At 36.8% G+C, this 13,432-nt stretch overlaps 1 protein-coding gene across 12 annotated transcripts in view; it reads right to left on the bottom strand.

The window, feature by feature from the left end:
• Positions 1-13,432, bottom strand: part of GHR (growth hormone receptor) — a 311,129-nt gene that overhangs the window by 11,066 nt on the left and 286,631 nt on the right. For all 12 annotated transcript variants that reach the window (XM_008262050.4, XM_070056271.1, XM_070056268.1 and 9 more), the window contains 3 exon segments: positions 11,909-12,087; positions 6,378-6,543; positions 3,018-3,108 (listed from right to left, as the gene is read on the bottom strand). In XM_008262050.4, the coding sequence (XP_008260272.1) occupies positions 3,018-3,108; positions 6,378-6,543; positions 11,909-12,087 (436 nt within the window).

Genomic DNA, 13,432 nt, shown 5'->3' with positions numbered 1-13,432 from the left:
TGTGTTATAGTGAAGATCTTTTTTGGTCATGTCTATTAGGAGTTCTGTGTGCTTCCTATACTTAAGTGGACATCCCTTTCTTTCTCCAAATTAGGGAAGTCTTCTGTAATTATTTCACTAAAAAATGCCTTCTAATCCATTCTCTCTTTCTATGCCTTCAGGAATTCCTAAGACTCATATATTGGATCATTTGATGGTATCCCATGAATCTCAAACAGTTTTTCAGTTTTGTAACTTTTGTTTTTTTGGTCTGACTGTAAAATTTCTAGAGATTGTCTTCTAACTTGAATATTATTTCTTAGGCCTCACCAAATCTGTTGTTAAGGCTTTCCACTACATTTTTTATTTGATTTATTGAATTCTTTATTTCTAATATTTCATTTTGTTTCTTGTTAAAATCTCGATTTCATGAGAAAAATTTTTATTAATGTCATGTATGGATTTCTTTAATTCATGAATTTGCTTTTGATTACTTCTAAGTAATCCTACAATCTAGTTTTTGAGTTCCTTTTCCAGCATTTCTTCAATCTTCATCTTCACATCCCAATATTGAAGTATTGTTGTATTCCTTTGGGGGCATCATGTTGTCTTCCTTATCTTATTTCTTGAATGGCTGTGTTTATTTTTAGGCATTGTTGGATATTTTTCCCCTGTGATGTTTTTTACCTTTGACTTTGCCTCTGTGGTTAAGTGAAGTATCTGTTCTTTCAGTAAATACCCAGAGGTACGTGCTGGGTGTGGCCTAGGAGCCCTGGTCAGCACTCCAGGGTGAGGGGAGTATCCAGGGTGACACCCACTTTGGTTGTGGTAAATCTCTCTCTCTTTTTATCAGAGGGGAGGGTTTGATCAGCTCTGCTGGTATAGTCTCATGCACATGTCCTCTCCTTCAAGGAGACCAATAACTGGATGATAGCCACAGTGGGTATAATATTTATCTGCACTTGCCACAAAAACCACACAAAGGATCTATGCAGTCCTCAGTGTGAGCACAGATAATGCAGCAATGACTCTCACCAGGTAGTCAGGGAGCCCTGAGCACGTGGAGCTATCCATATGACTGCTAAGAGACTCAGCCACACCTTGTACCCTCCCTTGCAGCCACAGTGTTTTCACAGCCTCATCCCAGCACACAAGGCTCCCGCAGTCATGAGTGCCCAGCTCTGTCAAGTAGCTAGACTCATGTATTTCCTCTTGGCTGGTTGCTGGGCACATGGACACAAGCTGGCTCGGCTGTTAGCATGCTCAACATGGCACCTGCTATCTCTCTGCCAGTTACAGGACACTGGTGCCCGGTGGCCTAGGAGAGAGAAATGTAACCACCCCTCTATTTCCCCTCTAGATTTTCAGGTACACTGTCCCCCACTGGGCTCCAGTAGGACTCATGCAAGGCTCTTCCCATATCTTTACTGCCAGTGGCTTGGACTGCCACAATCTGGTCTCATCTCACTCTTCAAAGCTGCTGCCAAGGCCCTCGGCTGCTGAAATCCCAAATTGTGCATGTCCACACCCTCCTTGTATATCTACAGTGTCCCTCTAATTAGCATGGAGTTTCCTCTGCAGTTTTCTCTCTAACTCTTCCCTGAGATTGCACTCTTTCAACTTTTTTTTTTTTTAAGACTATGTACCCTTAGACTGGAGCAGTAAGCTCTCTCCCTATTCTGCCATTTTATAATCTCCCCATACTCTGATTTTTAACATTTGTTTTTGAAAACTGAAATGCTGTTATAAAACCAAATGTAAAATGAAATTCTACAGGGAATTTTGGTTTCCTTTTGTTTCACGTTATATCATTTGTGGCTGAAAGCACCAACAATAACTCTTTCTGTATCAAATTGTAGACTTTTTAGCATGTTTGACATTCTAGAACACTAGCATTGCAAGAATCCTTCTTTCTAATAGTATTTATTTTGAAGTTTACTATGCCAGGCTACCTCAAAAAACAAATTAAATGCTTTTACAGTATATTCACATAGATCTCACTTTGTAGATTGTTCTTGACTACTGCAGGAGAACTTATTTTCAATTTTATGTAGGATGACCAACCAAACTGGTTGGCTGGAATTGAGGGAGTTCCCAGGACCTAGGACTTATAGTGCTAAAACCAGGCAAACCCCAGGCAACCTTAGTAGTGTTAGTCACTCTAGCTCTAGTAGAAGGAGCAGCATTAACCCACAAGGCTTAGTATCTTAAATGTAAGAAACTGGCAATCTATATGAACCATTTTTTCCTTTGTATTTTCTATAAAAAGTATCTTACAGTGTGTATAAAGCTTCAGGAAGAAAAATAGAATGATAGCATCTCAAAGCTCAGGGCAAATTGAAAGGTCATAGGACCCTATGCTTTCATATTGCTCACTAGAATATGGAAATCCAGTGAGGTGAAGGGATTCAAACAAAATTAAATAATAGTGGCAGAATAATAACTAGAACTCAAATCTTATAATTTGACAGTGCAGAAATAACTCTTTTCAAATTTAGAATTTTAGCTTGTTTATACATGTAGATTAAACACAAAATCATAAATATCCAAATGATTTAAATAAAATCCAAATTCACTTGAAATCCCCATCATATGAAGTCTAAAAATGTTTGATTAGATTGAAATCTAAATGGCCTTTGTTTGCTACTTGAAATTTGCCTGTACATAAGAAGTGTGTCAGACTCAGCCAAAGACTCAGCAACATCCTGGGGTATTGGAACAAGTAAACTTAGTGAGGCATTGAGGGGGGGAGGTAGCTCTTAGACAAGGAGGTGCATATCGCAAAGTATGCATGTCAGGTGCCTAAGCTTTTAATGTCCTGTAAAACTCCCCAGAGAGAATCTAAACTTGTCAGTTTTCTATGATGGACACAACAAATTGAGTTTTATATAAACAGAATCAGTATAACTTTTGGAAATTGTAGGTTAATTTAAAGTTCCAGTCATAATTTATAAAAGACAATATCAAGTAACAAATAGAAATACACATGGAAATCTAAATTGGCAATAACATACTAAAGAAGACTATTTCACTCATACCTTTGCTGTTTAGAAAATATGAATACGAATAGCATCACTGTTAGTCCAAATATTCCAAAGATAATAATTAAGAACCATGGAAACCGGAAATCTGAAACACACAAGAATATGTCACTCACAGAGTTGTGAACTGTTGAAGTGAAGCTTACATCTCACTGGCCTTTTTCATATAAAAATATTTGCAATTTGTATTCATCTGGTAAATCAATGATTCACTCAATAATCACTGAAACAAAGTACATTGACTTAACCAGTTTTTTTTCCCCTCAGGAAACACCTCCATTCGCTTTTCAAATCCTTTTACATTAAAAAAAAAAAGCCCTCAGATATACCCGGGAATACTACTCAGCCATAAAGAAGAATGATATCCTGTCTTTTGCAACAAAATGGATGCAACTAGAAACCATCATGCTTACTGAAATCAATCAGTCTCAAAAAGACAAAATATCATGTTTTCTCTGAAATATGGCAGTTAATATAGAATACCAAAAAATGTATAGGAATGCAATGATCATTTGGGATAGGATTGTTATTTTTAGCCCTTGCTTATACTCTTGTGGAACTGTGGTCTTCCTACTTTTAACTTGTGAACTATTATTATGAGTGGCTAATTAAGCCTGTAAATACAGAGTGGATTAAAATTATGGCTTTGCAAAAACTGATGGAGAGTGTGGGAGCAGGGAAATGAGAGAAGTATGGTTTTCTTGGAACTGAAGCTATAAAATGTGTAAAATCTGCTCTATTTATATTAATAAAAAAGAAAATAAAAAAGAAACTTCAAAATAAAGAGCATACAGTTCAAACTCAATGCTTTAATTTTTTTTAAAGCAAACTGCTTTATGCATCTTTTCTGTCCAGGGAATATCATTAAAGGCTTCAGTTCGAGGAAGAAAATGCTAATTGATAAATGTAAGACCTGGGGCCATTGCTGTGGCTCACTTGGGTAATCATCCGCCTGCGGCGCCAGTATCCCATATGGGCTCAGGTTATAGTCCTGATTGCTCCTCTTCCAGTCCAGCTCTCTGCTGTGGCCCGGGAGGGCAGTAGAGGATGGCCCAAGTGCTAGGGTGCCTGCACCAACATGGGAGACCAGGAGAAAGCTCCTGGCACCTGGCTTTGGACCGGCATAGCTCCGGCCGTAGCGGCCATTTTGGGGGGTGAACCAACAGAAGGAAGACCTTTCTGTCTCTCTCTCTCACTGTCTATCTATCAAAATAAATTAAAAAAAGATAAACATAAGACTCCAATATTGTCCACTGTTTCTTTTTCTTTTTTTTTTTTTTTGACAGGCAGAGTGGACAGTGAGAGAGACACAGAGAGAGAAAGGTCTTCCTTTGCCGTTGGTTCACCCTCCAATGGCCGCCGCTGCAGCCGGCGCACCGCGCTGATCCGATGGCAGGAGCCAGGATCCAGGTGCTTTTCCTGGTCTCCCATGGGGTGCAGGGCCCAAGCACCTGGGCCATCCTCCACTGCACTCCCTGGCCATAGCAGAGAGCTGGCCTGGAAGAGGGGCAACCGGGACAGAATCCGGCGCCCCAACCGGGACTAGAACCCGGTGTGCCGGCGCCGCAAGGTGGAGGATTAGCCTATTGAGCCACGGCGCCGGCTATGTCCACTGTTTCTTAAAAGTACAATGATACTTTTAGCCTTCAGATAGAGAATTTATCAAAAAGATGAGGGCAGAGTTTATATTTATGAATCATGACAGAAATTCCTTAGGCATACAGAACATACAACTTACAACTTCATATCTTCGAAAACTTCACAGAAAGTGTAAATTATGAAAAAATTATGTATGGGAGTTGAAAAATATTTTGCACCAAAATAAATTTACCTTTTAATTTCACTTTTCCACAAACTGTTTGAAGCTCTTTTCTGAGTGTGTGTGTGTGTGTGTGTATGTGTAAAACACACCAATCTACTTTGACATAAAAATCATGATTGAGACCCCCATATTCAGGTTTTAGCACACTTTGTATCAGACTTGGGGGAACTCTGTTCCTCAAACTTTTATTTTATTCCTTGAGGAAGAATTCCTTCCAGCTACCTTGTTGTTGGTTCTTAGTATTCTTACCACAGGGGCAAAGGCTACTTACTCTTTAATAAAGATAGGATTTAGCTTCATGTTGCTTTATTAAAATTAGGTCTATATGCTGTAATATTCTTTTCTTATATACTAAGTATTAATATTCTTTTCTTATATACTAAGTTATTAATGTTATGGGTATTTTAAATAATTGATGGGAGAGAAAAAACTATTTTGTATCTGTGTATATGATTTTATATTAATGATAAATTCAAGAATGAACTATATAGCTAGAGCTTCATTTTTTGAACATAGAAGGAAAATCAATTTTTTAAAAAAATTATGCTGAGTGAATTAAATGCCACTTCACCAAGCTTAATGGGTATGCGGCAATTGCATTTTTAAAACTAGGATTACATAATATCAAATATTATTTGAAAACAAGAACCATTTAACTGTAACTTAGAAAAAATGGTGCTACAGCAATTTTCATCTCAACTTCTTTTAGTGAGATTCTACTTGAACAGTAAATGAAGATATTAAAGTTAAATTTTTATGTAGCTTGTATTGTTTCATTAACAAACCTCAATCCCAAATATGGCTCTGAAAACCGCCCTTTTTTAACAGTGCTGGGATATAGCCAATTTCTACTTAAGAGTGAAAACATCATACACTTACTGCTCATTATTATCAGCCTTCTTTATGTTAATATCTAAGATTTTTTAATTCTTTTATTCTGAATTCCTAGGTCTTATTTTTAAAAATTTTAATCATCTCTGTGGTACTCACATGTAGGCTCTTCAAAGGTTGCACGTGTCCTTTGGGCATGACCAGCACACTAGTGGGTAAAAAGCCACACCTCCACTTTTCAAAACCGATAAACACCTCTCAATGACTATCTATGTTGACTCAACATTAGTCCCTCTCTTCAATGCCACATATACAGACATTTATATAGATACAGACCTTCTTTCCTAGACATTAGAAGAACATTTTTTTTCTGATTATGAAGTTAAAACAAACTCGTTTTAGAAACTTCAAAAATAACTAGACATATGAAATTGTATTATCCAGAGACAACCACAGTATTCCTTTTTCTAAACATTCACCTCAGGTCTGGTCCTGATTTAAATAATTTGGACACTAAATTCTCCTTCTGAGTCTGCAATGGTTATTTTTTTCTACAGATAGTGGGCTTGAGGTCTCTCACCCTGATGTTTGATATTAATATATTGTGATCTGGACAATTCACCAACACTGAAGGCACGTATAAATTGCTATATGCCAAAAGCTATGTTAGCTACTGTTTTAATATTTTATTTCATTTGTTTTACCTTCTTCACATGTGAATGGGCTCATTTGAGGAAGGGTTACATAGAGCACCTCACTGAACTCGCCATATTTTTCAGAGCTTCGCTGTCTGGATCTCACACGCACTTCATATTCTTTGTCCAGTCTTAACGAGTACACAGGAACTGATGTCGACAATACAGGGTCCATCTTTTAAGACAAAACATAAAAGCTTATTGGCTCAAGAGTCAACAACTGAATGCAGCGTATTCTGTCGGTGTTCTGGCTTTTGTATTCAACACTGATTCCTATAAGTGGGTGATATTTTAAAATTCAAGTGGGGGGCCGGCGCCGCAGCTCAATAGCCTAATCCTCCACCTGCAGTACCGGCACACCGGGTTCTAGTCCCGATCGTGGTGCCGGTTCTGTCCCGGTTGCCCCTCTTCTAGGCCAGCTCTCTGCTGTGGCCCAGGAGTGTAGTGGAGGATGGCCCAAGTGCTTGGGCCCTGCACCCGCATGGGAGACCAGGAGAAGCACCTGGCTCCTGCCATCGGATCAGCGCGGTGCGCCGGCCACAGTGGCCATTGGAGGGTGAACCAATGGCAAAGAAAGACCTTTCTGTCTCTCTAACTGTCCACTCTGCCTGTAAAAAAAAAAAAAAAAAAAAAAAAAAAAACCAATCAAGGGGGGAGTTTGCTATTTAAAGGAAGAATGAGACAAATAATGATGAAAAGAATCATTTTCTTAAATGGATAATAGTCCTTGAATTTATCTTCAGGTAAATCTACAACAGACTTGCTTAAAGAAATGCAGCCACATCTTTGCATTGGGCTGTCAAATGTTATACCAAGATTAAAGCATAATTAAATTATTATGTAAAATGATGGAAATATAAATAAGGCTACAGCTATCTTTCCCACTTATGTGAGACACTGCAGTTATGTATGGCAGAAAATAAAACAATAGAAATATAAACATATTTCCACATATAGCAAGTGATTTCTGTGATTTTTTTTTGGAAATCTTTGGTATTATTTATATAAATTCTTAATTGTAAAAGGAGTTAGAAAAGTCATCATTGTCCTTACTGGACTTTCAAATAACTGTATTAGAAGCAACTACTTACCTAGCCTATTTGTTTCACAAGTAGTTTAGTATTCAAAATATGCAAAGAAAACCCACTGGAGTCGTTTGATAATAAACATCAAGGTCTCCCAATCCTCAGTGCCAGGAGATTCCTTTCCCTCCCCAGAGAAGGGCAGAGCGAGACTATTAGACTTTTAAGACAAATTACCATCAAAGAGTTTGATCCTACTAGTGGTGATGTTTTTCCCCTCTTCAAGTCAAAGCAGATATTCAGTGTGATTTGCATATATTTAGGAATTGCAATATTTTGGAATGTTCACTTTTTCAACAACATGGAATTTCACATAAATAAAATCCCATAATTTGTTTTATTAAATCAGAAGCTGGGTCTTTAGCCTTTAAAACAAATTTTTCTTTCATCCCAGTTAGTTTCTCCTAACAAAGCATACATGGCATGGTTACTTGCATCTTCTATTGTAGCTACAGAATATATAGAATATTTGTACATCTAAAATTCTATCTTTAGGGCAGAATTTTAATATTCATGTTTCTTATTTTTCTTAAAATACCTTTGTAAGCTTAGGTTTCAATACTAGAAGCCCCAATTTCTCTGTTATTGTCAGCATCACTATTTACAACTTCATTAACAACAGAACCAAAGAGCTGACATATGATCCTTACCTATTTTCTTTCAATCCCCCATACCAGCCATACCAAATTCAAATTTTCTCATATGGTTCCTAGTGATACCCATTCCTTGTCTAATCTCACTACAATACTCAGTCTTTCTTGACACTTTTCCCCACTACACTGTGAGATAATGCACTTCTATTGTTATATTTTATCACTGAAATTTAATTATATAACATTTCTCTATATAATACATTATAATCTTCCTGAGGGAACACATTTTTCAAACTATGAAACTGATAAAGGATTAGTATCCAAAATCTATAAAGAACTTTAAAATATCTTAAACATTTTACATTATACATTAGAGATTTATTTTATTTATTTGAAAGGTAGAGTTACAGAGAGAGAGAGAGACAGCAACAGAGACAGAGAGAGACAGAGGGAGAGGAGGGACTTTCATCCATTGTTTCACTCCTCAATTGCTGCAATGACCTGGGCTGGGCCAGGCTGAAGCCAGGAGCCAGGAGCTTCTTCCAGGTCTCCGATATGGGTGCAGGGCCCCAAGCACTTGGGCCATCCTCTGCTGGTTTCTCAGGCACATTAGCAGGGAGTTGGATTGGGAGTGGAGGAGCCGGGACTTGAACTGGTGCCCATATCAAATGCTGTTGCTATAGTCTGGGCCTTTAACTCACTGTGCCACAGCACCAGCCGCAGTAAAGAAGAAGAAAAAGTAGAAAAACTAAGCCCAAAGTTGGTAGAAGGAAATAATAAGATGAAGGTAGAAATAAATGAGATACTACAAAGCAACATAAAATATCAAGAGAATTTGAGTTGATTTTTTTTAAAAAAAGAAAAACATCTACACATCTTTAGCTTAACTAAGAAGAGACAAGATTCAAATAAGTAAAATAAGAAATGAAAGATGAGACAGTACAACTAACACCAGAGGAATATAAAGTCTATTAAGAGATGCTATGAATAATCATAGACCAGCAAATTGGATGACCTACAATAAATGGATAAATTCCTAGACATATACAATGTATCATGACTGAATCATGCAGAAATAGAAAATTTGAATAGAACAATGAGTAAGGAGACTAAATCAGTAATACTAAGTAATACAAAGCTTCCTATAAAACATAAGTTCAGGATCTGATGGCTTCACTGCTGAATTCTACTATACATTTAAAGAAATAACACTGATCCTTCTCAAACTCTTCCAAAAAACTCAAGAGAAGATTTCCTCATTCTGAGGCCGCTATTACCCTATACCAAATCAAAGACAAGGAAAGAAAATCATAGGCCAGTATCCTTAATGAACACCGATGCATAAATTCCATGCAAAATATTAGTAAACCAAATTCAATAGCACATTAAGAGAGTCATTCACCAAGATCAAGTGGGATTTATCATTTGGATGCATGGATCATTTCACATACACAAATTTATAAAAGTAACACACTATATTAATAGAATGAAGGGAAAAAACCCTCATGGTCATCTCAATACATGTCAAAAAAAGCGATTGAGAAAATTAAGCATTCTTTCATTATAAAAACTTTGAACAAAATAGGTCTAGAAAATGTGTACCTCAACACAATAAAAAACAGATTCACAAATCCACAGCTGACATCATATGCAACAATGAAAACTTAAATGATTTTTCTCTAAGATTAGGAACAAGATAAGGATGCCCATTCTGGCCACCTCTACTCAAACTAATCCTGGAAATCCTAGCCAGAGTAATTAGGCAAGAGAATGAAATAAAAGGCACCCAAATTGGAGAGGAAGAATTTAAATTTCTGTTGTTTGCAAATAACAAGATCTCATATATAGAAACTCTAAATATTCTACTAAGAATATTCTACCAAAAAACCTGTTAGACTAAACAAATTCAGTACATTTGCATGCTACAGAATCAATATACAAAAATAAGTAGTGTTTCTACACATTAATAGTGAACTATGCCAAAAGAGAAATGGAAGAAAACAATTTTACTTATAATAGTACAAAAACACTTGGGAATAAATTTAACCAAGGAGGGAAAGATTTGTATACTGAACACTATAAACCTCTGTGAAAGAAATTGAAGAAGAAACAAATGGGAAGATATTGCATGGATTTGAAGGACGAATATTGTTATTATATCCCCTTTCTTATCCCCTGCTATCCTTGAAGGGATAATTTTCCCATGTGTGATTTTGATTACATCATGCATTACTCATTTGCAAACCATTGGTTCACTGATTCAGATTTTCTAAATGTCCGCATGTTTTATTACATAACTAAAAAAAAAAAAACTCTTTCACCAATATCATCATGAATCTCATCGAGAAAGCCCTCAAACATTGGAAATCTATCAAGCTCCTGGATACAGATACAAGCTTTCCAAAATTCTAATTTTCCTTTGAAAGCTCAAATTTTTTCACTGGCAACAAACCACGCCAGTTGTTTTCCTTGAAATGACAAGCTTACTTCATTCTTTCTATTCTACTCAAATAACAAGCGATAGATAGTGCTCCACATACAGGCAGCTAGCTCAGCCAGCAGCTCCATCATTTCAGTGCTTTTCCTCAAGACAACTACCAGTACCTCAGTGGGCAATGTACATGCTTTATGTGTGCTTCCCACGTGTCTCACAGAATATTAGAATGTATGTATTCAAAGGCTTAGATTTAATAAAGTCCATTTTTTACAGTGCCATTAAACAAATTAAGTGAAAATATCTCTCCCCTTTCTTTACTGGGAGCACATGGAGGTGATCAAATAGTGACTATGGGTAAAGTTTGTTATTACTGTGTTGGTTTATGCTAAGGTGCCAGTTTTCCCACAACTGTTGTTGTACCACCAGTGTAAATGCCAAAACAGTGAACAAAGAAAATAACATTTTATATATTGTGGAAATAAAATATTGTGGATTACCTGGAAGGCCCTTAGGGATCCTCAAGGGTCCACAGTTCACATTTTGAGAATGGCTGTTTGATTGTGATATGGATTGAGAAAGTCCTGCTTGACTTAGCATACAACCATGCTTTTTCTCACCAAGTTACAGAGCAGATATCTAAATTAAAATGATTCAGCAAACAAAACCTCAAAGCCCAACTTTGTAACTTCAAAGGTGTTTCCAAATTCTGGGAGTGAGCTATGCCATGCTGCTGCACATAACCTAGTGACTGGCCAGAAACTGCCTGGCCAGGTCAGGGCTGTTGCTGAGGTTAGACTAATTCAGAATTGGTTACATTGGGAGCAGCACCATAATCCTAGTTTTCTTTCTGTTGTGTGTGCCATGTGGAATTTATCTAAGTGAAAAGTTTCCGTATACATGGCAAAGAAGTGAGGGGTTCAGAGGCCAATCATTACCATGCTCTCTACTTAATAACCTCTTAGTGTGGTTCCCCTTAGAGGTACACAACAATACATCTCTCTGAAATCTCAGAGGAATGAGGTCCTTCCCTCTGTCTTCTGATTAACAATTGATTTTAATGGGGGGTCTTGTATGTAGTAGAAACTATAATAATCAGATAATATTTGTCCATAACGCACTGTGGATCTTAATCACAACTTAGGCTCATCTCCAAAGACAGAGATTCTGTACTAAAGTTAAACTGAACACTCACAGAATTAGGTTTCTTTTTCTCTCAAATGCTACCAGATACATAAGTTCCATACAAGAATCTGATGTTTTACAGAATTCAAGATGATATTTTACTGGTTAAATCAGTTTTCCTCAAATAAGAAATTATGGATCATGTTGCTGGCGTGGGGTATTAGGTCAAAAAGAGATCTAGTTATAAATAAGAGGGGTTGCTGAAGTAGAAGAAAAGTCTAAGCGTAAGAGGTAGTGACGTCTTACCATTTTCCATTGAGTTTCATTGACTTCTTTGTATTGAAGTTCATACTCCAAGACTATCCATCCCTTCTGAACATCTGCATTGGGTGGTGGTTCCCATCGCACTTGAATATCTGCATGAATCCCGGTTAAGCTGACGTTCAGTAAAGTCCAGTTGAGGCCAATGGGTGGATCTGGTTGCACTGTGCGATTCAATAGAAAATTAGTATACAAGGGAAATATCATACTTGATATTAATGGAGCATTTTCTCCTAAATAAACCTAATGATTTCATACTTTTGGATCACTCATACTCTTAATTATTGAAATATTACTATTATAGCTCTCACTTTACATAAGAGTACATTTTACCACTTTTAGCTCTGATAGCATTAGTTCTTGGCAAAGGAATCTATAAATTTTTAACACTGAAGGAACAGAAAGTCAGAAAGATCCACAATGTTTAAAACTGGGATTATTCTGCATCTAGAGGTAGACAAATCTTTTTTTTTTTCTTTCAAGATGTGTATGACTCAGGGACAAGGGACTTGGTCTTATTCATCTCTACATTGCCACTAATACAATCCTTCTGAACATGCTGCAAGTGTTCCTTAAGCCTTATTATCTTCTTGGCCATATGTGATCATTCTTCAGACATAGGAAGCAGAACAATATACTGCTTTTAAATAGTGACATTTGCATATTTTCTTTCACTTAGCTGCCACGTGAACAATTTGAAGTATATATCTCTAGTAAGGGTTTTGAAAACCACTTGTACCACTTGACAACATGACAGATGGTATTGTAGAGCCTCGCGATTCTGGGAACCATTATACTTAGTGAAATAAGCCAGTCCCCCAAAGACAAATACCATGTGTTTTCCCTGACTCATGGTAAATAATAGAGTACCTAAAATGTAATGTATTGGAGTGAAATGGACATTTTGAAGTTCTTTGATTGTTTTCTGTTGAGGAACAGTTTTTTTTTTTTTTTTAATGTTCATACTATTTGAGTTGAACTCTTTTACTTAGGATAGGGTTAACTTTATGATCATTAAGTAAGTTGAAAGTGGGTCTCTGTAAAAATTAAGAGTGGAAATGGGAGAGGGAGGAGGAAGAAGAGTTGGCACATGAGCAGGAGGGAGGTAATACTATGTTCCTAAATCTGTATATATGAAATACATGAAACTTGTATAACTTAAATAAAATTTTAAAAAAACACAAAAAAGAGCATGCCCATGGATGTATGTCACCTGGGTTTAAATGCCAGCTCTACCCACTAGTTGTTTGAATTTGAACTAATCATTTAAGTGTTTTGAGCCTTGGCTTTCCCATCTGTAAAATGGGGTTTAAAATACATTCTATGTCACATGACTGTTACACATGACACATGGTAAGTCCTTTGTAAGTGTTATTTATTATTGTATTCAATCATTCTTGCTTGAACCACACAAATGTACCTCATGGCAATATGATAAAAAATCCAAATTCTTTTGTGGGGCACATAAGATTACTGATGACTCCTCCAGCTGACCATTAGGCCTACCTG

This window comes from Oryctolagus cuniculus, chromosome 14 (genome assembly GCF_964237555.1).
Source record: "Oryctolagus cuniculus chromosome 14, mOryCun1.1, whole genome shotgun sequence".
Taxonomy (NCBI): Eukaryota; Metazoa; Chordata; class Mammalia; order Lagomorpha; family Leporidae; genus Oryctolagus; species Oryctolagus cuniculus.
The sequence above is the reverse complement of the archived record's forward strand: the minus strand, read 5'-3'. Positions and strand labels throughout refer to the sequence as shown.